Below are 23,980 nucleotides of genomic sequence, written 5' to 3' on the forward strand. Positions count from 1 at the left end.
ACATGACTGAAATAGATGAATAAAAAAATTTCAACAACTATAACCCACAAAAAAAGCTTTTTGCAGGAGTCTGTATTTTTTAAGAGTGTAAAGGGGTCCTGAAACCAAAAACCTTGAAAATCACTGCCCTCAACTTTTTTTTTTTTTTTGGCTAGGCAATGGGGACTTGTCCAGGGTCACACAGCTAGCAATTGTTCTGTGTCTGAGGCAGACTTGAACTCAGGTCCTCTTGAGTCCAGGACCAGGGCTCTATCCACTGTGCCACCTAGCTGCCCCTGTCCTAGACTTAAAAATCACAAATGTAGTAAAAAAAAAAAAGTATGTTTTTATTTACTTATCTGTACATGTGTTGCAGCCTTCGAATAAAAGATAAGCTCTGAAAGGGCAAGTACTGTCTTATTTTCTGTCTTTGTACCCCAGAGACTTGTACCTAATAGGATCTAAAAATACATTTGTTGAATTGAAATGAGATTTTCTCCTGGGATGTTTTGTAGCTTTAGGTGATGGATCAAATGTTTTATAATTATTAAATTACTGGTTCCCAGTTATTGATAGTCCCAGAACCTATAGAGATCACTGTTGAATTAAGTTGCTTTTTTCTAGGCCTGAAGGTTCTTTAGGAGATGGAGGCTAAGGAACATTTTAATTGACTCTTAATTAACTTAATAGTGAACTCCACTTAAGAAACAAATTAGTGTTCTTAGTGATCTTTTTTCTAAAATCTATTATGCACCATGTGTTTTCCCAACAGAATATTGTGGGGTTTTTTTTTCCAAAGAATCTCTCAAGGCAATTGATTCTGACTGTATTTCTATATCAGGATCATGATTATTAGACAGTTTTCCCTTTCTGCCCCCAAGACTTCTCACCTGCAATTGCCAATCTCATGAGATATCATTTCTCATAGTGCAAGATTAAAGTTTGCAAATGATAATTGAACCTTTTCCCACAAAATGGTTCCCACAAACACAACACATCCTGGCACTGATATAATCTGGCTATTACTGAACTTCTTACCAGCTCCCAGAGAGGAAGAGGACTCTGACAAGTTCCAGGTTGAGTGCAATGGACCCAAGAGCCCCACTGTCATGCTGACCTGTGCCATGAGGCCCATAATGTTTACCCATTCCTCAGCAAATATAAGTGACAGTAATTGATTAACAGGTTTCTCTAAGGAAGCAAGTCAAAGAAATGAGCAAGAGCATACTGACTTTCTGTTTTTTTACTTAAGAAATTGATCAGTAAGAAGACATAATTGGCAAAGACTGATTTGTAAATAGGGGAGCTCTTAGATATTCCACCTGCAGAAAAGCAAACTGTTTCTATCACTTCAACTTGATTTTCTGATGCTAAAATTTGAAACCTGGGAGATTATGTACCACTTCAGAAGTGTGAAGCTATTTCATTATTTTTAATGCCCCTATGTCATACTCCAACTTCCATCTATCCACTAAACTAAGGCCATTCTTCTCCACCCAAGTTACTTCATGTATCAGCAACATTTTACTCCATTTTATTCTCCCTGAGGAAAAGCCACCTATTTCAACCCTTACTTTAGCATCACAAAATTACATTTAAACTTCCCTGAAGACATCTGAAAATTGAAGACTAGCTGATGTTCCTTTGAGCTAGAGGTCTCTCCACAGAGGCACTTAAGTAAAGCATTCCTGCTGATATTTAAATGGTGCATTTCCTTTCCCAGGTTCTATGTAAAAGAAGATTACTATTTCAGATTCACATTTTTATAGGGCTTAGGCATTCTTTTCTAATTTTTATCCTGTTGATCAAAACTTCAGAAAGTTTTGTTGCAAAATAGGTTTCTTCAGTGGATTTGGAAAATAGTTTTCTCTTTTCCATATCTGTTTTCTTTGAAGTGAAGAAAAGAGAAGCATACAACTAAGCTTGTTTGGATATATTACATTTTATAAGTTTTGAATTATATATTTGTGATATGTGTATAAATACATACATGTGTATGGATATGTGTATGCCCATGTGTAAATATATATGTGTACATATATACACATATATGCATATCTATATCTATATCTATCTATCTAAATAGATCTTTTTTTGGGGGGGAAGCAAGTCAGTTATTGAGGAAAAGATTTGGGGTCAATCAGTCAATCAGCTAGCATTAATTAAGCACCTACTATGTGCCTTGTATTGTGCTAAGTGTTAAAGATATGAAGAAAGGCAAAAGACAGCCTTTGCTCTCAAGGAGCTCACAAAAGGCAGGCAAACATGCAAAACGCACAAGCACCTATGTTCAAACCATAAATATAGGTAAAGCACTGGCATGGGGAGGGGAGTCATCTTGGAAAAGGCTTTTTATAAAAGGTGAGATTTTAATTGAGACTTGAAGGAAGCCAGGGAAGTAAGGAGGTGGAGAGGAAGAGAGAGGGAGAGCATGTCAGGCATTCAGGGCAGCAAGTGAAAATGCTTAGAGTCAAGAGACAGAGAGTACCGTGGGAAGAACAGCAAAGAGTCTAGGTCACTGGAGCTAAGTTAAGGAGGACTTTAAAAGCCAATTTGTAGATTTTTTTACATAGGATCTTAATTTACATACATATACACACATATCTTTTGAAAAGCAGGTTAGGCTTTTGTATACATATATACACATATGAGCTTCATATGGATGAAACTTTGTTATTAAGTAACAAGAAAGCAAGAGAGGCAACAGAACACATAAGAGGCTGTAGAGGGCTAGCCTTAGAGTCAGGAAGATTTAATTTCAAATCCTATCTTTCTAAGACATAGGAGCTATGTGACCACAACCAAGTGACTTAACCTTTCTGTGACTCAGTTTCTGCATCTATAAAATGCAGCAAGGTAGAATTAATAGCTCTGAGCTTCCTTCCAACTCTAAATCTGATTCCATGAACCTCTCAGAGTCCTACCACTTATTGATGCACATCAATGGGGCGAGTTTCTTCATCAGGCATTTCTTACATTAGTAAAATCACAGGTTCACATATTTGCATGTAGACAGACATCTGTATATATACACACATATATCTCACAAAGAACAGTATTCATTTTACAGCTTCAAATTCTGAAGCATTAGTTAATCATAGTCTGCTTAATACTAATCTGACAATAACTACTTTTAATCCTCATACATAATCTAAGAAATGGGTCTAGCAATTCTGAAATCTCTATCTGTTCCCCTTTCCCACTCCCACACACTTTTATCAGTATATAATAACTCCAAATACAATTTCTCTCTTGGTAGTTACCAACCCTACACTCTTATCACAGAATTACAGAGTCAGGGTTGAAAGGTCCTCAGGGGTCATCTAGTCCAAGCTCTATCTGGACAGGCATCTTTGATGCCATTCCACAGCATCTAAAGCCTACATTTTACTCATCACTTGACAGCTCTACAATGAACTACAACTTAACCTTGTCTCTCTGACTTCTTATGCTCAGGTTTGCCTTATTGCTCAGCCTCATGAGAGGCAAAGTTGTTATCTCTCAGCTAACTAATAGAGTTCTTAGTTCCATCACCTCAAAACTTTTTTCATTATGACAAATTCCTGTGCCTTCTCCAGGTCTCTAACAAGTTTAATTTAATGCTATGTTGCACCTGACAACCAGCTTCTACAGACAGAACAGGCATTTACACTTCCCATTCCAGGTTTAGATTGGATAATAATATACTCACCTAATGGTCTGATGCTGCAAGGAATCAGGGTCTGTGGCATTTACCGTCAACAGCATGCTGCCAATAGTGATATTCTCACGCTTGGTCACTGTCATGGGGTCTGGGTGGAAAACCGGACCTTCATTTACATCTGAGACAGTTATCTGGACTGTGGCTGTAGAGCTGGGGCCATATGCTACATCAGGAACCAATGGATCTTCATTTTCTACTTTGATCAGTAGTGTGTGAAATGCCGAAATCTCATAATCCAAAGGCTGAAAAACATGCAGAGAATCATCTCAGGACAGAAATATATACATATGTATGGGAAGATGGGAGCATTTAGGGATGAGATACCACAATTCAAAGATGTGCAGACATTTTTTTTCCCATTAAAGGTGAAGCATATCACTCACATCCCAACTGTAGAACCATTACAACTGTAAATATTGGAAGCATTTCTAAATCAAGGTAATGATAAAATCAAGGATTCATTTTTAAAGCTGCCCATCCATCTTCCTGGAAGTATAAGAATCTAAAGTGTTGCCTTAGTTTAAAGCTAATAGCCACCGTAAAGTACATGCTGCAAAGACAATGTGCACTCCAGAAATTATGTCCTTCATGTTTTTAACACATCAATCATGTCAACCTTAGAATTTTCCAACAGCTACAGAAGTGCTATTCCCAGGTGCTGCTAAAAACTAGCACTGTCAAGGAAAGTTGGTTTCAAAAGAGCAAATAACATGATTATCAATGAATCATATGTTATTCTTGAAAGCTAGTCCAAAGGAGCATAATTCCTGGAAAGTCTCTTTAAAAGTGGAAAGGCTTTAAGCAAGGGCTTGGTGACATTGTATCTGCCCATCATGTGAGGACCACTCCCTCCAATTTTGGAAGCACTTATGACCATGGTATCCCCATTTCATGAGAATGCCAGCCTTAGCAGCTCTCTAAGACCACAGAGAGAACTACAACCTATATTATTAGCAGAGATGATACCCACACTGATGATATTTTGGAACCTTGAGGTTAAGTCAAATAAGGCATTAAGTCCATATCAGTAATTGGCTAATGAGGTTAGATGAAGCATAGAATTCAGGAAAGCCAATAAAAATGTAACATTTATGTTACACCCTTTCACTTAATATTTCTTCAACCAAACATGGAAAGCTGATAAATATAGGTTGGCAAAAATGTGAATTGCCAATGTTTGGCTTCTTAAATTTGCAATTGGGTAGTAAACACAAAGCTACAGATGGGAAGTGCTCCCATCCCCTGCCTGGGTTCACTGGCCAATATCCCTTTTGATCAATATGGCAACCCATACATCCCAGGTCTTTCTTACTGCAACAATTGTTTAAAAATAAATTCTGGGTTGGGGGCACCATTCATTGTGCTCCTCCAGTCCCATCCTATAAAGACAAAGTTTTAGAGTATAGAATGAGAATGATGATCATCCTGCCTTAATTAACCTTAGTCATGCTACAGCAGTATTGTGCTTGGTTCTAGTGACATATTTTGGGAAGAGCATAGAAAAACTAAAAGATAATTTCAAAGAACTAAATATATCCTAGAGAAAGTAAGGTGGGAAGGGGAGAAGGGATGTCTATCTCAAATATTGGACAGCCTTTGTGGAAAAGGAATTAGGCTTCTTTTTATAGAAGGTCTTCAAACATAGGATGCAGACCACTTGTTAGTAGGGTAAGAGAAGTAATTTCTACTCAGGAATAGGTTAGACTAAATGGACTCTAAAGTCCTTTCTGACTGAGATTTTTGATTCCATGATCAGTTTGGTACTCTCAGTTCTGGAATATGGGCTTTAAAGAAAATCAGAAAGAGGTAAAGAACAATTTCCAAGTCTATGTAGTTTGAGTCAGAGTTGGGTGATAAATTCTGGAATAAATATGCATTCTTTCCAAAGAGGTCATTAAAAAAAAAAGACAAGGACATACATGTACAAAAATATTTATAGCAGCTGTTTTTGTGATGGCAAAGAATTGGAAATTGAGGGAATGCCTATCAATTGGGGAATGGCTGAACAAGTTGTGGTATATGAATGTAATGGAATACTAATGTACTATAAGAAATGATGAGCAGGCAGATTTCAGAAAAACCTACGAAGACTTACATGAACTGATGCTGAGTGAAGTGAGCAGGACCAGGAGAACATTGTACACAGCAACATTGTGTAATGATCAATTGTGACTGACTTAGCTCTTCTCAGCAATACAACTATCCAAGACAATTCCAAAAGACTCATGGTGGAAAATGCTAACCACATCCAGAGGAAGAATTATGGAGTCTGAATGCAGATTGAAACATACTATTTCCACTTTTTTTTTGGTTTTTATTTTTTATGGCTTTCCCCTTTTGATATGATTCTTCTTTCATAACATGACTACTGTGGAAATACGTTTAACAGGATTGAACATATATAAACTATATCAGATTGCTTACTGTCTTGGGGAGGAGATGGGAAGGAGGGAGAAAATATTGGAACTCAAAATCTTATAAAAATGAATGTTGAAAATTATCTTTACATGTAATTGGAAAAAAATAAAATACTATTTACTAAAAACAACAAATAGCATTTTACTAGAAAACAATTATTCTAATGTTTACATTTGGTCATTGAGGATATAACTTTTCCAATGGGGGTAGGAGGCAATATTCAAAACCATCTCCTGGAAGTGGGTTTTTTGGGTGAATGTAGATGTAGCCATGGGTTCACATGTGTGATCATGTATGTGTAGGCATGTGTGTATATATGTGTGTATGTCTGCTGTGAGGCAGAGTGGTACAATGGGTAGAGAGCTGGCCTCACTGTCAGGAAACCCTGATGAAATCATACGTCCATAAATCTGTTAAAAAAAATAGGTATGCAGCATGTCCCAAAACTCTTACTGCATTTTTAAGTTTTAAAGGTAGCTTAAAAGTGCACTAAGACTTTTGGACCATTGGAAAAGCTATATCCTCCAATGGCCAAATGTAAACATTATAATAGTTGCTTTTTTTAAGCTTTAGTAGCTCAAAAGTACACTAAGACTTCTGGGACACTCTGTATCTCAAGTAAATTTTATTTTCAAGGCTTTTAGTCATACTAAAAATACTTTGGTTTAGGAACTTCCCCTGGCTATTGGTGTCTTGAGCCCAGATTATTTGATTCTTAAGCCATTGATCTTTCTATTATACCATACTGTTGCCTTAAGATAAACAAACTATATACACTTCAATACGCATTTAGGTTAGCTTAAAAAAAAAAACAGAGAAACAGATAAACCTCGGCTATAGTTTCAGAATAATCTGCCAAAGGAAGTTATAGATCTTGATTCCAAGGATTTAAGAAAACCTAGAAGATCTGTCTATCAACTAGTATTTACTAAGTCTCTATAACATGCAAGCATTTGTTAAACACTGGAAATACACAGCAAGGCAAGAGATAGCCCCTGATTTCAAGTTGCTCACAGCTGTAGGGGGAGTGAGATGGGGAAAAGGGACTACATGTAAACAACCATGTGCAGACAAGATATACATGAAATAGATTGGGGGTGATTTCAGAGGGAAAACTCTTAGATTATAATTCTTGCTGGAGGTGGATCTTAGCTGATGCTTGAAGGAAAAGGGGGAAACTAGGATGTGGAGAGAGACAGAGAGAGACAGAGAGACAGACAGAGACACAGAGAGACAGAGACACAGAGAGAAAGACAGAGAGACAGAGACACAGAGTGACTGACAGAGAAAGAGAGAGACAGACACAGACACAGAGACAGAGATAAACAGAGACAAACAGACACAGAGACAGAGAGTGTTCTAGACATGGGAAATAGCCACTGAAAACTCTCAGGATCAGTAGATGGAGTGTCATGTGGGAGGAATGGAAAGGAGGCCAGTGTCACTGGATAGGATAACATGTGGAGGAGAGTAATGTGTATGAAGACTATAAAGTTAGGAAGGGCCCAGGTTACAAAAGGCTTTACTAGACAGGTAGAGGATTTTATACTTGATCCTAGAGGTAGTATGGAACCACTGTGGAATTATTGAAAAGAAGGGAGCGGGACTGATATGGTCAAACCTGTCAGGCTTTGGAAAGATCAATTTGACAGCTAAGTGGAGGATAGACTGGAGTGAAGAGGGTTTTGAGGTAGAAAGACTATTGCAATCATCTAGGCATTAGGGTGATTTCAGTTCCAGGGAAAAGATGGTCTTACCACAAAGCTACCTTCTCGCTTATTCCATGAAACTTCCCTGGAAGGAGTTATTTTGGCTAATTTATCCCACAACCTATATTTCATTGAAACCTAGAACTATATCAATTGGGAAATGGCTGAATAAGTTGTGTGGTATATGAATGTAATGGAATACTATTCTTGTCTAAGAAATGATGAGTAGGCAGAATTCAGAAAAAACCTGCAATGACTTACATGAACTTATGCTGCGTGAAATGAGCAGAAAAAGGAGAATATTGTACACAGTAACCGCAACATTGTGTGATGATCGACTATGATAGACTTACCTCTTTTCAACAATGCAATGATCCAAGACAATTCCGAGGGACTCTTGATAGAAAATGCTGACCACATTCAGAGAAAGAACTATGGAATCTGAATGCAAATCAAAGTATACTATTTTCACCTTTTGCTTTTGTTTTCCTTTCTCATGGTTTTCCGCTTTTGTTCTGTGTTCTTTCACAACATGACTAATGTGGAAATATGCTTAACATGATTGTACATGTATAACCTATATCAGATTGCTTCCTATCTTGGGGAGGGGATATGGGGAGGGAAAGGAGGAGGGAGAAAAATTTGGAGCTCAAAATCTTACAAAGTTTGGGGCAGCTAGATGGCACAGTGGATAGAGCACCACTGGCCCTGGAGTCAGGAGGACCTGAGTTCAAATCTGGCCTCAGATATTTGACACTTACTATCTGTGTGACCCTAGGCAAGTCACCTAACCCCATTGCCTAGCCCACCAAAAAAAAATAATCTTACAAAGATAAATATTGAAAACTATCTTTACATGTAATTGGAAAAAAAAAAAACAAAATACTATTAAGTAAAATGGGGGAAAAAGAAACCTAGGGCTAGCCTGGCTTATTTGGCTTCTCTAGCAAATGGTTTTATTGAAAGGTTAGTGAAAACTGAATTGTTGGCTGTTTACAATATGCTCATATATTTTCCTAAGATTTGGTAAAGTGGGGGGAGGGGACACAAAATGTATGTACAAGATTATTATCAAATGTTGCAAAATACAATATTCGAGTCAATTAAGCACAAGGAAACTCAGAAACTCAGAATGGGATTAAACTAAATCTGCAGAAGAAACATTATTTCAAGTTACATTTTAAGTTCTCTGTAATTCGTTTTCCAGATGAGAAACAGGTTCCTGGTTCATGATGTGAAAGATGGTTTCTAGTCTTCTAGCATACTGTAGGAATTCAATCTTTGCAACTCAAAGGGACAGAAATAGGAAGGCTTCCTGCTGATAGCACTCATGTATATTATTCTATTCTATACATTCTATTCTAACTGCTTTCAATATCATACATGTTTTAGTGTGCATGATACAGAATTGGATTCAAATTTAAGAGTATGCAAATCATGGTATCATAGATTTTGAAAATCATCAAACTCAATCTGCTGATTTTACATACTAGGAAAATGAGCACCAGAGAGGACAATGAATTAAGTGACTAAGGTTATTGCTGCTCATCTATTCATGTCTGACTCTTCATACTCCCGTGGACCATACTGTCCATGGGATTTTCTTGGCAAAGATAATGGAGTAGCATTCCATTTCCTTCTCCAGTGGATTAAAGCAAACAGAGGTTAACTGACTTGCTCAGGGTCACACAGCTACTAAGTGTCAGAGGCTGAATTTGAACTCAGGTCTTACTGACTCCAGCCCAGTGCTCTATCCACTGATCCACTTAGCTGCCTCCTGCATAAGGTTATAGAAGTGGTAAAACTCAACTAGGTTTTAAATCCAGATCTACTGTCTCTAAATTCTGTACCCTTTCCCCTAAACCACAGTGTCCTTCCAATCTATTTTGGGTCTCCTTCAACTCCCACCAAAGAAGAAAGAGAGAAATAGAACCGTTCTTACTTTGACAACAGAAAGCATTCCTTCATTAGTTTGGGGATTTGTATGTATTTCGAAACTCTGCCCTGGATTTCCATTGATGATAGTGTAGACAGCTCTCCAGGCTGCAGTAGTGGGGTCATCCTTGTCTTCAACCGTTAAATTGACAATCACTCCCACAACTCCTTCATTGACAGTGGCATGAAACTAAAACAAAGCAGAAAGTAATTGTTACCATATGGACTGAGCAGACTTGCCCAATGACATTTCCTTTCATTTGGAAGGAAAGGTATAGTTTCAGGAACCCTGAGTTTTGCAGACCATAATTAGCATTTTTATTGTCCTTTTCTTCAGTACTTGGGAGCATAAAGTATTGTTTTACTACTTACCCTTGACATATCACAGGTGAATAGTAATGCGTTTGCAAATATTTCATAAATAGGTTATACCAATAAACTTGGAAGAATAAAAAATAGCTGGGAATTTCAATTAACATGAAAGTGAATCTAGGGACGCTATGGAGACGTCAAAAAGACTGTTTGTTGAAAGAGAAGTAATTTGAGAAATGAGGTTTAAAAAGCCACAGTTGATTAATTGACTTACAAATCATTAATCATAAACCTTAATCTTGATGCCTTGAGATGGAAAAGGGGAAAACTAATTTGTCTATCACTTCTCAGAAGAATCTGTGTAATTTGTTTTTTTTTTTTTCATAAAGAGTGTATTAAAAAATTCTTAGCATGTGTAGATGGGAGACAACTAGATTGAGGAAGAATGAAAAGGAAACCATGGTTCAAGCATTGTGTCTTTGGAATATGATTGCATGAGTGTGTTTTCCATCCAGCTGATTAACACTGTTAAGACACATTCTGTTCACTCCAGAACTTCCATGGTTCCCCTGACTATCATCAGGCAACCTTGGACCTTGCTTCAATTACAGTGCAGATTTTGTCCACCAGACCTGTTTGTGTAGTTCTGGACTGCCTGCCAGTCTCCTGACTGCAAACTCCAGGCTTTTAGTACTACCAGTCTCCATTACCCTTGCCTTCCTCAGTTCACCAACTTCAGCTATGCTCCTCAATATTTAAACACAAATTCGAATTCAGCAATTTATTTTTTTATTTTTTTTGTTTTTTATTAATTTATTTTGATTTATCAATAATCACTTCCATATGCTTTTGAGTTTAAAATTTTTCTCCCCCTTCCCCCCCACCACCCTCCCCAAGACGGTGTATAATCTGATATAAGTTATACATTTACATTCATATTAAACATATTTTCACATTAGTGATGTTGTAAGTAGAAATTAAAACCAATAGGAGGAACCATCAGAAAGAGGAAACAAAACTCAACAGAAGAGAAAAAAAAATAGCAATTTGGCTTCCATAGTTCTTTCTTTGGGTGTGGATAGCATTTTCCATCACAAGGCCTCTGGAGATGTCTTAGATCCTTGTATTGCCAGGAAGGGTTAAGTTTATCAATATTAGTCATCACACAATGTGGTTGTTATTGTGTGCAATGTTCTCTTGGTTCTATTCACTTCGCTCAGCATCAGACCATGCAAGCCTTTCCGGGTTTTTCTGAAGTCAGCCTGTTCATCATTTCTTATAGCACAATAGTATTCCATCACATTCATATACCACAACTTGCTCAGCCATTCCCCAATTGATGGGCATCCTCTTAATTTCAAATTCTTTGCCACCACAAAAAGAGTTGCTATGAATATTTTTGTACATGTAGGTCCTTTTACCATTTGTGTGATCTCTTTGGGATATAGCCCTAGAAGTGCTATTGCTGGGTCAAAGGGTATGCACATTTTTATAGCCCTTTGGGCGTAGTTCTAAATTGCTCTTCAAAATGGTTGTATCATTTCACAACTCCCCCAACAATGCATTAGTGTTCCAATTTTTCCACATCTTCTCCAACATTTATCATTTTCCTGTTTTGTCATGTTGGCCTGAACTCAGCAATTTAAATAAAAATGTGATTATCTGATTTAAAAAGGTGGTTATGTATCAGGTATACAGCAATGAAATGTTTTAAAAAGAAAACTTAGAGGAAGCATGATGGCTGCTTTCAAGTATTTGAAGGGCTGTCACTTGGAAGAGGGATTTGACTTGTTCTGCTTTGCCCCAGAGAAAAACACTATTAGCCATGGGTAGAAGTTGAAGATAAGCATATTTCAGCTTAAGGTAAGAGAGGAAAATGAAAACAAAAGCAAAAACTACTTTTAAGCATAAAAAATCTAAATTATTGGAATGAGGTACCTCAAAAGGGAATAGATTCTCTCTTACTGTAAGTCTTCAAGCAAAGTTTGGATGACCACGGGTTAGAAAAGGAAGAGAAGGGATTACTTTTTAAGTTTATATTGTAATATGTTGCCTTTGAGGACTCTTCCAAATATGAGCTTCAATAATGAATAAAATTCTATCTAGACTATTCAAATTTATGATCTAGGAACTGCCAAGAAGACACATGTCTGATCAGAGAGAGCAGGTTGGTATGGATCATGAGGAGCGAAAGTAGGAGAGTTAAAACAAACAAATGTGGACAATGCAACAAAAATCCAAAAGAGTGAGAAGACAGGATGCCTTTCCTAGAGTCAGATTCAGGTACATCAGTGGGATTTATAAGGAAAGCATACCCAGAAGGGACCATTTGGTCTTCTCAAACATGAGCCATTATGTGTCTTGACAGCAGGTAAGATAAACATTTACAAACCTGAGCAAAGTGAACCCATCACAAAACTCTGTTGATAATGCTCCTTGAATATATGCAGTGGAAAATTCATTTGTTTTCTAATTCTGTCTCAGTATTTTAGATTTCTGGGTAAATCAGTACTTCTGAAGAAGTTAGAGACTATATGGAAAGCCAAAACATAAGAGCTTGACTTTGAAAGAACATATGAAGAGATCGTCTTTCTTCTTGCCCCAGCAAACTCCTCCAAATGTATGTGATCTCATTCTATCCTATCTTTTTTAGCAGATTTCTTGCTATATTATCTCCATTCTTTCACTGATTTTCAGACCTTCCTTGTCTACTGGCTGCTTCTCTGTTACCTTTAAATACTCCCATGCTTTCTCTATCTTCAAAAAGTGCTGAATTCATCCATCTAAACTCATTGGCTATTCATCTATCCCTGCCCTCCCTTTCATGTCCAAGTTCCTTGAGAATGACATCTACAATTGGTGCCTCCAATTATTTTCCTCTGATTTTCTTAATTCTCTGCAGGCTAGTTTCTGACCTCATTATTCTACTGAAACTTCTCACTTCAAAGTTGCCAATAATCTCCTGATTGCCAAATCTAATGAACTTTTCTCAATCCTCATATTTCTTGACCTTTCCACAGCCTTTGACATTGTAAGTCATGCTCTTCTCCATTGTACTCTGTTCTCTCTAGATTCATATGATATTGTTCTCTCCTGTTTCTGCTGTCTATCTGACCACTCCTCAGTCTCCTTTGCTGGATCTTTATGCAGATCACACCTGCTAAACATGGGTACTTTACAGACTTCTCTCCTGGTCTCTCTTTTTTTCCCTCTATATTATTTCACTTTGTGATCTCATCAGCTCCCATGGATTCAATTATCATCTTTATTTTGATGATTATCAAATCTACTTGCCCATCCCTAACCTCTCTGCTGACCTCCAGTCTTTCTTCTCTAAGTGCCTATTGGACATTTTAAGAGATTTATTGTAGATACCTTAAGTTAACATTTCCAAAACCAAACTCATCTTTACCCATCATATCCTCTCCTATTCTAAACCTCTCTGTTACTATTGAGGGTACCATAGTCTTCTCAATCACCCAGTCATCTGAGATCTAGATGTCATGTTAGACTACTCACTCTCTCTCATCCCTGTCATATCCAATCTATTGCTCAGTCCTGTTGATTCTACCTTCACAAAAGTCCTTTTATATACCCCAATATCAACTGTGATACTATGACCACAATGGTGGTGCAGACCCTCATCATCTCACCCAGGGATTTTTGCAGTAGTCTTAAGGTTAGGCTTCCTCTCTCAAGCCTCTCTCCACTGCAGTCCCTCTTCCACTTAGCTATCAGTAATCTTCCTAAAGCACAAGTTTGATCATGTAACCCTCCCATAAACTCCAGTGACTCCCTATTACCTTTACATCAAACAAATCCTTGTTTGGCTTTTAAAGCCCTTTAGAACATTGCCCCTTCCTACTGTTTCAGTCTTCTTAAATCTTATTCCCTTCCATTATACCTATGATTCAGTGACAGATTTCTTTCTGTTCCTCACATAAGACACTCCATAGCCTGACTCAGTGTTTTTTCACTGGCTATCTTCTGTGGCTGGAACTGTCTACCTCCTTGTCTTTGCCTCCTGGCTTCCCTGGATTCCTGTAAGTTTCAGCTAGTCTTCTAAAAGAAGCCTTTTTTCTGGCTCATTTAATGCTACTGCCTTACACTTGAGATAAAGATTTCAAATATTTATCTCAATAATCTACCTCAAATATATCTTGTTTATACATAGTGGTTTGTATGTTGTATCACCTATTAGACTGTAAGCTCCTTGGAGCAGGCATATGTATGTCTTTCTTTGTAATCTCATGTCTTAGAACAATGCCTAGCACATAAGTGCTTAATAAATGCTTCTTGACTTGGACAATCCTTTCCAACTATACTTTGACCCACAGGTAATGATGATAACAATAACAAAAACAACAAAAACAAGATATGACCTATCCATTCAGTTGATAAGATAGGAAAAACATTGGCTGGGTGCCCTAGTTTCGTTTTGTGAAAGAGAGACTACATTTTATATATCTAGGAAATGTTTCTTCACTAAGATAAAACTAACAAGTCACATGTTTGCTGGATCTAGAAATCTAATTAAAATAAATATGTGTTCTCTCTATTTCCTCCAATGCAATAACCTTAGAAATGTTTTAATCATGTAGACACATTCACACTTAACCAAGTCATTTCAGTTCAGTGGAACTCACAGCCCCTAATAGTAGTTCATAGGAACAAAGCATTAGGCTAAGGGATAAGGTATATGATAAACAACAAATCATCTCAATTCTTAAAGATCTTATACTTTGGTAGGGGTTGGAGGAATGACATTATATAAACAAGTATAATAATAGAAAGAACGTAAGAATGTGACAGAGGTAAGTAAATATTTCTTCCTGAATTGAATTTAGTTTCTGGTCTCTAGACATTAGCATAGGTATTTATGTGTGTATGCATGTATGTATGTGTGTGTGTGTGTGTGTGTGTGTGTGTGTGTGTATACATATATCCTAAAAGAGATGTAGAACTAGTGCCAAAAGGGACAGGAAGGGATAAGGAGTCTCTTTAGGAGAGACACTAAATCCAGTACAGAAAATCAAAGAAAGAGTCAAAGAAGAAATGGAATTAGAGATGATTCTTGAAAAATACTTGTGATTTCAACAGGCAAAAATGAAAAAAAAGGTATTCAGAGAGAAATAAATATACAATAGGAGATGGAAGTAGGAACACACAACTGGGAAAGAATAAATACTCCACTTTAACCAGATCAAGTCCTATAAATATGAAAGTAGTGAGAGATAAGCCTGGAAGAGTAGGTTAGAAGAGATTTTGGAGGACTTTACAGATCCAGTTATGTAAGTGGGAGAGTATTTGAAAAGAAATGAATGCCATTAAAAGATTGTAAACAGTGTTCTAGAATGACAAAATCAAAAACAAAGAGATTTCCATCCCAATGAATAAATTAGATTACTATGTAGCCCAATAGATAGAGTTTTGGACTTAGAGTTAGGAAGATTAGTTCAAATACTGTCTCAGAAAGCCACAAACTATGACTCTGGACAAGCTATTTAGAATTCGTCAGCCCAAAATTCCTCATCTGTAAAATTAGCATGATATTAGCACCTATCTCATAGGGTTATCATAAGAATCAAATGAGATTTATACACATATACAAACATATATAACATTTTGTAAACTTCAAAGTGCTATGTAACGATGAATAATTATCATTATTATGCATTATGAAAGGGTTATGAAAGATCTGGACAAGATGAAGGAGGAAGCCTGGTACTGTTACACTCTCCATTGCCTGAGGTAGTTACCATACTAATAATATCATGGATTGACTGGACTATGATGACATACTTGGAATAGTTTTATATGAAGACAACTAGGTGACACAGTGAATAGTGTTAGGCTTGGAATCAGGAAGGCCTGAGTTTAAAACTGGCCTCAGACACTTAGAAACTATGTGACCCTCAGACACTTAGAAGCTATGCAATGCACTTAATCTCTGTCTACCTCAATTTCCTTACTCTAAAATGGGGATAATAGCACCTACCTCCCAGGATTGTTGTGAGGATCAAGTGAGATAATATTTGTAAAATACTTAGCACAGTATTTAGCACATAATAGACACTTAAATTTTTCCTTCCTTCCCTCCTTCCTTCCCTCCTTCCTTCCTTCCTTCTTTCCTTCCTTCCTTCCTTCCTTCCTTCCTTCCTTCTTTCTTTCCTTCCTTTCTCTGTTAGCATATGTGGAATGAATCATAAGGGAAGAAAATTGGAAACAAAGTGTCCAGTTAGAATACCATAGTCAGATGAGAGATCTTGAAGAACTAGAATAGTATGTGGGCAACAGAAGGGAAGAGTAGGGTTATTAGGGGGGATGAATTGGCAGAACTTGATAACTAAATATATGTTAACTTTGTAAAAGAGAAAGAAGAGGCAAAGATAGTGTGCAGATTTCTAGTCTGAGTGACCAAGAGGCTGTTGGTACCTATCCTCCCAGAAGGAAGAGGAGGATGTTCAGGTGTACAGTGATGTGTTTGATTTGGAACATGCTGATTTGGAGGTATGGTGTGACATCTCAGTTTAGATATGCAACAGACATAAAAAAGCATTGCTGCTTGTTTCTGTTTAACAGATGGGGAGACCTATACTTTTTTTATAAAAGAAAGGAAGCAATCAGTGGAGAAGAAGAAAGTAATGATGCTGAGATAGGGAAGGGTATTTATAGAAAAAAAAGGAATAATAATAAGGAATAATATAACAGACTTCATGACATGGATTCACTTCAGAAAGAATGAGTTTATATAAGATAATTGTCTTCAACTTCAATTTTTGATACATTGATGGATCTGTGATCTCAGTGAGGTGAAAACTTCCTACAGTGGTACAGATAATACCCCCCATGCCTTCTCATCCTGTAATACTCTTGTCCATGTCATACTATAAATCATGTACAGGGAGTCCACCTCATGTGCTCTCAGCCTTCCTTTAGATTTCCTGCCTTGTGGATACCAGGAAAGCATGTGGGCTGCCCATCAGTTATCTTTTGTTTATAGCTCATTTCACAGAATGATTATAGTCTTCGTTAGGACCATTATCTGATTCATACATAAGCTACAAAGCCTATTTCTTGCTTGTTATCCATTTAGAGGCTTACTGTTGCTTAATTAAACTCACTTATTGTATTGTTTCAATTCAACACTTTAACTTGACTATGCAATTCAAAAATGAAAGAGACTAAAATATGTTAGATTAAGAATAAATGACAACACTTCACATTTCTATGGTAACTTCTACTCCATAATTTCAAAACATTGTATAAAGTTACCATACAACCACTTGAGGAAACATTTGCTATAATTTACTTTTTCCAATTGGCAAAAATTAAGCTACAAAGAATTAAAGTGTTTTTTCTTCCTACCATTGTGTTTGACAGCTCAAATGCTAGACACAAAATGAGACTTCTAAAAATGTATTGACTGACTATTCTGTGGTCATTCTGAGGTCAGTTTTTGGGGTCCCTCCATATTGATCATTCCCAGTAATTCCATTTCCCTTACTATAATAATGTGGATGATTAACTATCATGGTCAATAATAAAGATGAGGAGATATAGATTTGTCAGGTTCATCACAGAATAATGGGTTACTCCATATATATAATATATATATATGTATTATATACATAATTATAGAAGCATATATATTCAGAATCTATACTTCTGTTCTCAGGTAGAGAGCTTAGGGTGAGTCCAGGCAAAAATAAAAGTGGCCATGTTGGGAAGGTGAGACATCAAAGCCAAGGAACAGAAGAACTAACATAAGATAGTTTACATAGGCCAGACTGATAAAAGATTTATTCAGCTTTGATGGCCTACATGTCAGGGGTACTTAAGAAAGGCATTTCAGGGTCATGGCATCCATTTTTCATGAATCTATAAAGGATGGAGAGGAAACTGAAATTTAATCAATAATGAGTGTGACATCCGAATGTAAAAAAAGGGAAAAGATAATCTTGTAAACCTCAATTCTACTCATGAAGAAAGCACGGTTTCATAAAGAATACATCTTATCAGGGATGAATCTTGCCTATTTCCATGACATGATAATAAGCCTAATAGATCAAGGGGGAAATGATGGGTGTAATCTATATTGGGCTTTTATTTTCTTCCATGCAAAATTCTCATCTATAATTTTAGAAAATATGGCGTAGATTAGGGCAAGATGATTAGTAGGTTGTAAAGTAAGACTTGCGAGGAAATATTCAAAGTGTTAGAATTATTTTACCTAGGAAATAAATAGCTGAGGAATTACTTAATAACTGTGCATATATTAGGCCTGAACTCAAGAAAGGCTATATTCTGTGATCATAGAGGACAGAACAAAATGGAAAAATCTATAGCTTGAGTAAGACAGAAATGAGAAATTCTAGACAGGGCAACACAATCCTCTGAAGTAAGGTTTTAAAAAATGGGTGATTTCCTATCACCCTCAGATTGCCAAGTTCTAGATTTGTGGAAGTTAACTGGCACGAAGGATCTCTCACAACCTTTGTTAGTTCTGTGATTGTATTATTCAGTAAGACAGAACTGGGAAAACATTGGGAATTGCCTTTTGAGAAAAGTCTTCTTGCTTTAACAGATTTTGCCTAGGCAGGTTTGTTTCAGTCTGTTCACCTTCATTAAGACTATCCTGAAGTGGGGCCGATAGTGGGATGAGAACACAGAAACAGCCTGGGTTAAAACAGCTCAAGGAATAGCAAATCAACGTAAGAAAACGTGCCCAATTGATAATTGCTTTCTAAGATTCATTAAAATTCTGTACAAGATGATTCCCCATCAAGAGAAACCAATTATACTCCAGATCAGTTTTTATTAATCAGAGAAGCATTTGGAGTTAAGGTATTGCATGTTTTTGCAGTCCTATTTGTTTTTTCTCCCAGATTCTGTGGGGATAGAAGATGATGAGATGAATAAGTTCACAGGAATCTCTGTCATGTGCATAAGTAAATGAGAAAAAGATAATGTACATTATGTATGCAGTGAATCAAAAATCATCTTATAACCCTGCTCTTTTATAGCATTTTCCTTTTCTTAGAATAATATGCTTTACCTTTGTATTTCTTTGGGAGCAGGTACTTTAAAGATAATAAATAATTATCAAAATATTCACCCTGCATCAACTCTTCAGGTTCTATGGGAGAAAACTACACACTCCAAAGTTCCCAGAAGGTAAGTTTTTTTTTTTTTTAATATTGAGGGAAAAGCCAATGTTTTCTTATTTAGACCCAAGGAAGACATCCTTGTTCAATGGTAGCAAGTAACATATATTAACTTTTTGATCTACTTTTCTGAGTATGGGAACTCCTCATGGGAACTATTTACTTTCATCCCATCATCTGGTGAAGTTTTTACTCTTTAATGAAGTCAGGAACTAAGCATCTATCATCCAAATGTCAAACCCTTATATTTACAGGTAAATCTGCTTAATTAGTATGTAGAAAATAAGCACATTCAAAATTGCTTTCTCTTCCTTTTATCATAACCTTTGTAGGAAGGAAAAGTGATAGAATATCAGAGTTTGAAAAGATTCAAGAAGCCATCTAATCCAATCAAATTGTTATTCTGTGTATTAATGAACCTCAAAAAAACAAAACAAAAAAACAAAACAAAACAAAACAAAAAAAAACCTCACACTTTCTGTGAGGACAGAAAAAAGTCACATGTGGCCATTTGTGTTAATTATATAAATGCATATTGTCCAGTCTATCCTTACTAGACAGTCTCTTCTTCCTGGTTTTAGTGACATGACTCTTTGCTGTTGCTCCTCCTCCCTTTAAGCCACTTCTTCTTAGTTTTCTTTGCTGGATGATTGGCATCCATGTTCTACCCTCAAATTGTTGTCCCCACAGCTCTAACCTGGATCCTCCTCTTTTCTCTCTCCAGATGATTCTCTCAAGTCCCCACAACTTCAATTATAAATCTTATTTAGATAATTTTGAAATTTATGCAATCAATCCACCTCTCCCTCCCAAGCTCCAGTCCTGTATCACCAACTGCCTATTGGATGTTCCCATGTTGCATAGGCATCTCAAATTTAAAACGTCCCAAAAAGAACTTACTATTTTTCACCCAAAATTCACCCACCTTATAATGGTATTTCTTCTTAGTGTACTACCACCTTTGTAGTCACCTACCCTTAACTTCCATATCTAATCAGTTGCGTGTTGATTCTTTTCAATTCTACATCTTCAGCATCTATTGCTGTATTTTCCTTCTCTCTACTCTCACCACTACAATCACAGTTCAGGTTCTACTCACTTGTCACCGAAAGCATTGCAATAGTTTCCTGCTTAGTTGCCCTGGCACTCATCTCTTTCTGTAAAGTGTTGCTTTATTCTATTGAGTGATGTTGTGCTAAGTAAGCACTATGAGAGTTTTAGAGTTCATCTTGCACAGTGATGAGTTTCCTGGAATCACTGAGCTCAGGAAAGTAGCTCATTGGGAAATGATGAGGTGAAATAAATCAGGGTGTGCTTCTCAAACTGAAGATCTGGGAGGGACTCCCAGATATTCACTCCTTACCCCTTTTGAGAGAACAAGGAGTGCTTAGGTTAATTCAGACTTAATTTCATCTTTCAGATGAGTTTCTGGAGATTGTGAAGCCCATGAGAAAAGCTGAGTGAAAAATAAATATCCTATATTTTCTAGATCTTTCAGTCATTTGTGAAATGTTGGAGATATGGTACATTGTTGAATATTAATTATAAAGTTTGCATGTTCCTCACTAATACCTTCTTTACTGAGGATCTCTTCAAAATGTCTATAAATGACCCTCACAGAAATTTTGTACAGATGGAAGAGTAGGTATATAGGTTGGAACATATCAACATTTTTTCAGTTACCTTCTTTTGACATTAATAAGATATGAGGTTTTGTTTGTTTGTTTTCCCCCACAACTTGGTAATCTCCCCTCTATTAGGTATATTGCAAACTGGGACCTCAATGCCTTCACAATTTATTACCTCCAGCATGTATTTCCTCTCTCTTTAACCAAATCAGTCTGCTTTACCTATCTTTGTGCTCTTAGGGCCATTTCTACTTACTCTGTAAGCACCTAGTCATTGGGACATGAATGTTGAAATGTGATTGTTCTACTATCATTGTCGGAGAACACACACACACACACACACACACACATATTCTTTTTTTTTGGTTTGTTGTCTTCTTTCTGTTTTCATCCTTGAATATCCTTGGGATACTTAGATATCTTACTAAGCATTTTTAGACAGGTTTTACTCTTAACTGCTTCTCTGTATTTTGTGAGACAATACTTCTCATAATCATCAATCATCATTTTTTATAAGAGTTTATAGATAATTTTATATCCTAATCTAATGTTGCCTTTGGCAGCCACTTTTCCCAGTTTGCCAAGTAAGTCAAATATTTGCTAACTAAGGTATTTTGGGGACTATTCTGTTTTCCTTGTAGCATTTAATTTACATTGTTTCCATTTATGGATGAATCATTACAGTCCGTGTCAATGTCATTTCTTTTGCAAATTTCCCATTATTGTTTTTTAATAGTTTGTTTAAATAATTTATGGTTAAGTCTTCTTAAATATAAGTCATATTTTTCTCATACTTATTCTTCTTGTTTATTATGAATTCTTATCTTGGCTCTGACAATCTGATGGTTTGACTATATACAGAGAGCTGAATAATAGTTATCTCCAAAATTCAAAATAAGTCTTCTCAATTCTTTCAAAATTTAGTCAATTTTATACTTTGTACTGTTATTTGGTGCTTACCAGGTCCAATACCTATGACTTCTTGTTAAAAAACAAAAAAACAAATCAAAAAACAAAAAATGTCCATGATTTAGGAATTGGGAGGGAAAGGAAGGAGAGAAGAGGACAGGAGAGAGATCATGAGAGAGAAATAAACGGAAAGGGTGAGAGTGAGAGAGACAGAGTAAGAGTAGAGAGAGAGAGAGAAGAGAGAGAGAGAGAGAGAGAGAGAGAGAGAGAGAGAGAGAGAGAGAGAGAGAGAGATTACACATACAAACAGAGACAAAGACAGACACAGAGAGATGGAGACAGAGAGACAGGCAGAGAGATAGACAGACAGAGGCAGAGAGACAGAGAGAAACACTAAGGCTCTATGCTGTAGAGTCATAATGAAAACCACAACTACAAGTCTAACCCTGAACTGGTCTCAATCTACACGTGGTCATATGACATTATCCAAACTCTGTAACAGTGATCCATGAATATGGAAGCCACCACTTGTACACAGTTAAGATGACACCATACAAACCAGTCAATTGGGTATCATTGTCTCTTATAGTTAAACTTACATCTTGGCTCCCAATTCTTTTCCTTAACAGATCAAATCTACTGTTGATATTCATTCTATTTTGTCTTCTACATTACTAGGGGCCATCCCCAAGGCACCTGTTTTATGGATGAGCTAGTTCTGGGCACAAGAAGTAAAAGGGGCATACTGAAATGAACAGTACAATGGGAAATGGAATCAGATTTTTTTTCCAGATAAAATTCAAAAAAACTGAACTAAACTGAAACTAAACTTAAAAAACCCTAAAGATAATTTATTATTAAAATAATTGATTTATCCTCTAAACCACGTTTCAAATATATTATATAGAAATGTTAAAAGGGGTTACATTGCTTTGGGTGCTTGCTGCAATGATATAGATTGCAACCTCTTTCAAACTTGTTAAACATTCTTCATGACTTCAGCCTGTGGCCAAACTGGTGATGAGCCCCTCTGAGTATAACTAACTTGATCCTCTGATGAGAGACAGAATTCCATAGCTGAACTCATATATTTTACTTATGTGAGTTTAAAAGAAATAGTAAATGATAATTATATTAAAGCTTTTTTTTTCTTCTTTACTCTACTTTCTCCTTGATATTCCCTAGTCTCTGGCTTTATGAAACAGATAGGGTCTGTATATGCACAACTATATAAGACACAACCAAGGTGAGTACTAATTTTATCAGTTGTAGTGGTCTACAACATTTCCTGAGAAATGATGATCTAGATATATTATTACTGCCCATTACTTAGAAAACTATCTTAATGGACCTTAGAGAAATGGGTAAGTCAATTTTCCAGACCTGCTTAATTCTACTGCATGCAAAAGCTGAATTACATTTAACAGTGAAAGACTAAAGGCTATAATAGATAATTTAACATTATTGGGAAGGATACAGACTTCAGGTAGAAGTTCAGAATGAGACAGAATAAATTCATTTCCTTGATTAAGGAACAAAATGTTGACATTAACTGTAGAGCCATAGTTACAAGGGAAAGCAGTAAGTTCAAAAACATCACTATACTACACTGAAAATTTCCATAATGCCTATATACCCTTCTAGAGATTATGTAAGTAATAGATCTATCAAGCCATATCCCATGATTCTCTAAAACATTTCTGTGCCTTAACTCTCAAGTGGCATTCTTATTAGAATATAAGAATATAGAACAGCAATCCCCAGCACCACTACAGCCACAGAAGAATACATTCTACATACCCTCCCCCCAACCCTGCAGTGAAAAGATCTTTGAAAATTGACTTCTGAAGAGCAAGGGAAAAAAAGCAAATCCTTTTTTAAGGTAGATGTAGAAGTGATTGGTAAGCTTCTGGCTTGGCTAACACACAATTTTATATAATATAAATTATATCTGAAGATAGTGTCTTACTTATAATGATTCTAGCTCACATTTCTAAAATAACTTATGATTTACAAATGCTTTGCCCACAACCACTCAGGGAGATAGATAGTGTAAATAGTATCACTTCCATTTTATAGATATAGATGAATAAACCAAAGTCCAGAAAGCTAAAAGTTATTTACTCAAGACGGGACATCTGGTGAGTGGCAGGAGAGGTTCTGTAACTAATTCAATATTTTATTTTTTTCTTTTACTACCACATTATCTTTCATATACTA

At 36.4% G+C, this 23,980-nt stretch overlaps 1 protein-coding gene across 2 annotated transcripts in view; it reads right to left on the minus strand.

Annotated features, from left to right (window-relative positions):
* CDH13 (cadherin 13) overlaps nt 1-23,980 on the minus strand; it is a 1,255,388-nt gene that overhangs the window by 105,345 nt on the left and 1,126,063 nt on the right. For both annotated transcript variants that reach the window (XM_027850548.1, XM_027850547.1), the window contains 2 exons: nt 9,752-9,934; nt 3,671-3,924 (listed from right to left, as the gene is read on the minus strand). In XM_027850548.1, coding sequence (XP_027706349.1) covers nt 3,671-3,924; nt 9,752-9,934 — 437 coding nt within the window. The remainder of the gene's footprint in view (nt 1-3,670; nt 3,925-9,751; nt 9,935-23,980) is intronic.

This window comes from Vombatus ursinus, unplaced genomic scaffold (assembly GCF_900497805.2).
Source record: "Vombatus ursinus unplaced genomic scaffold, bare-nosed wombat genome assembly UNPS02009062.1, whole genome shotgun sequence".
NCBI lineage: Eukaryota > Metazoa > Chordata > Mammalia > Diprotodontia > Vombatidae > Vombatus > Vombatus ursinus.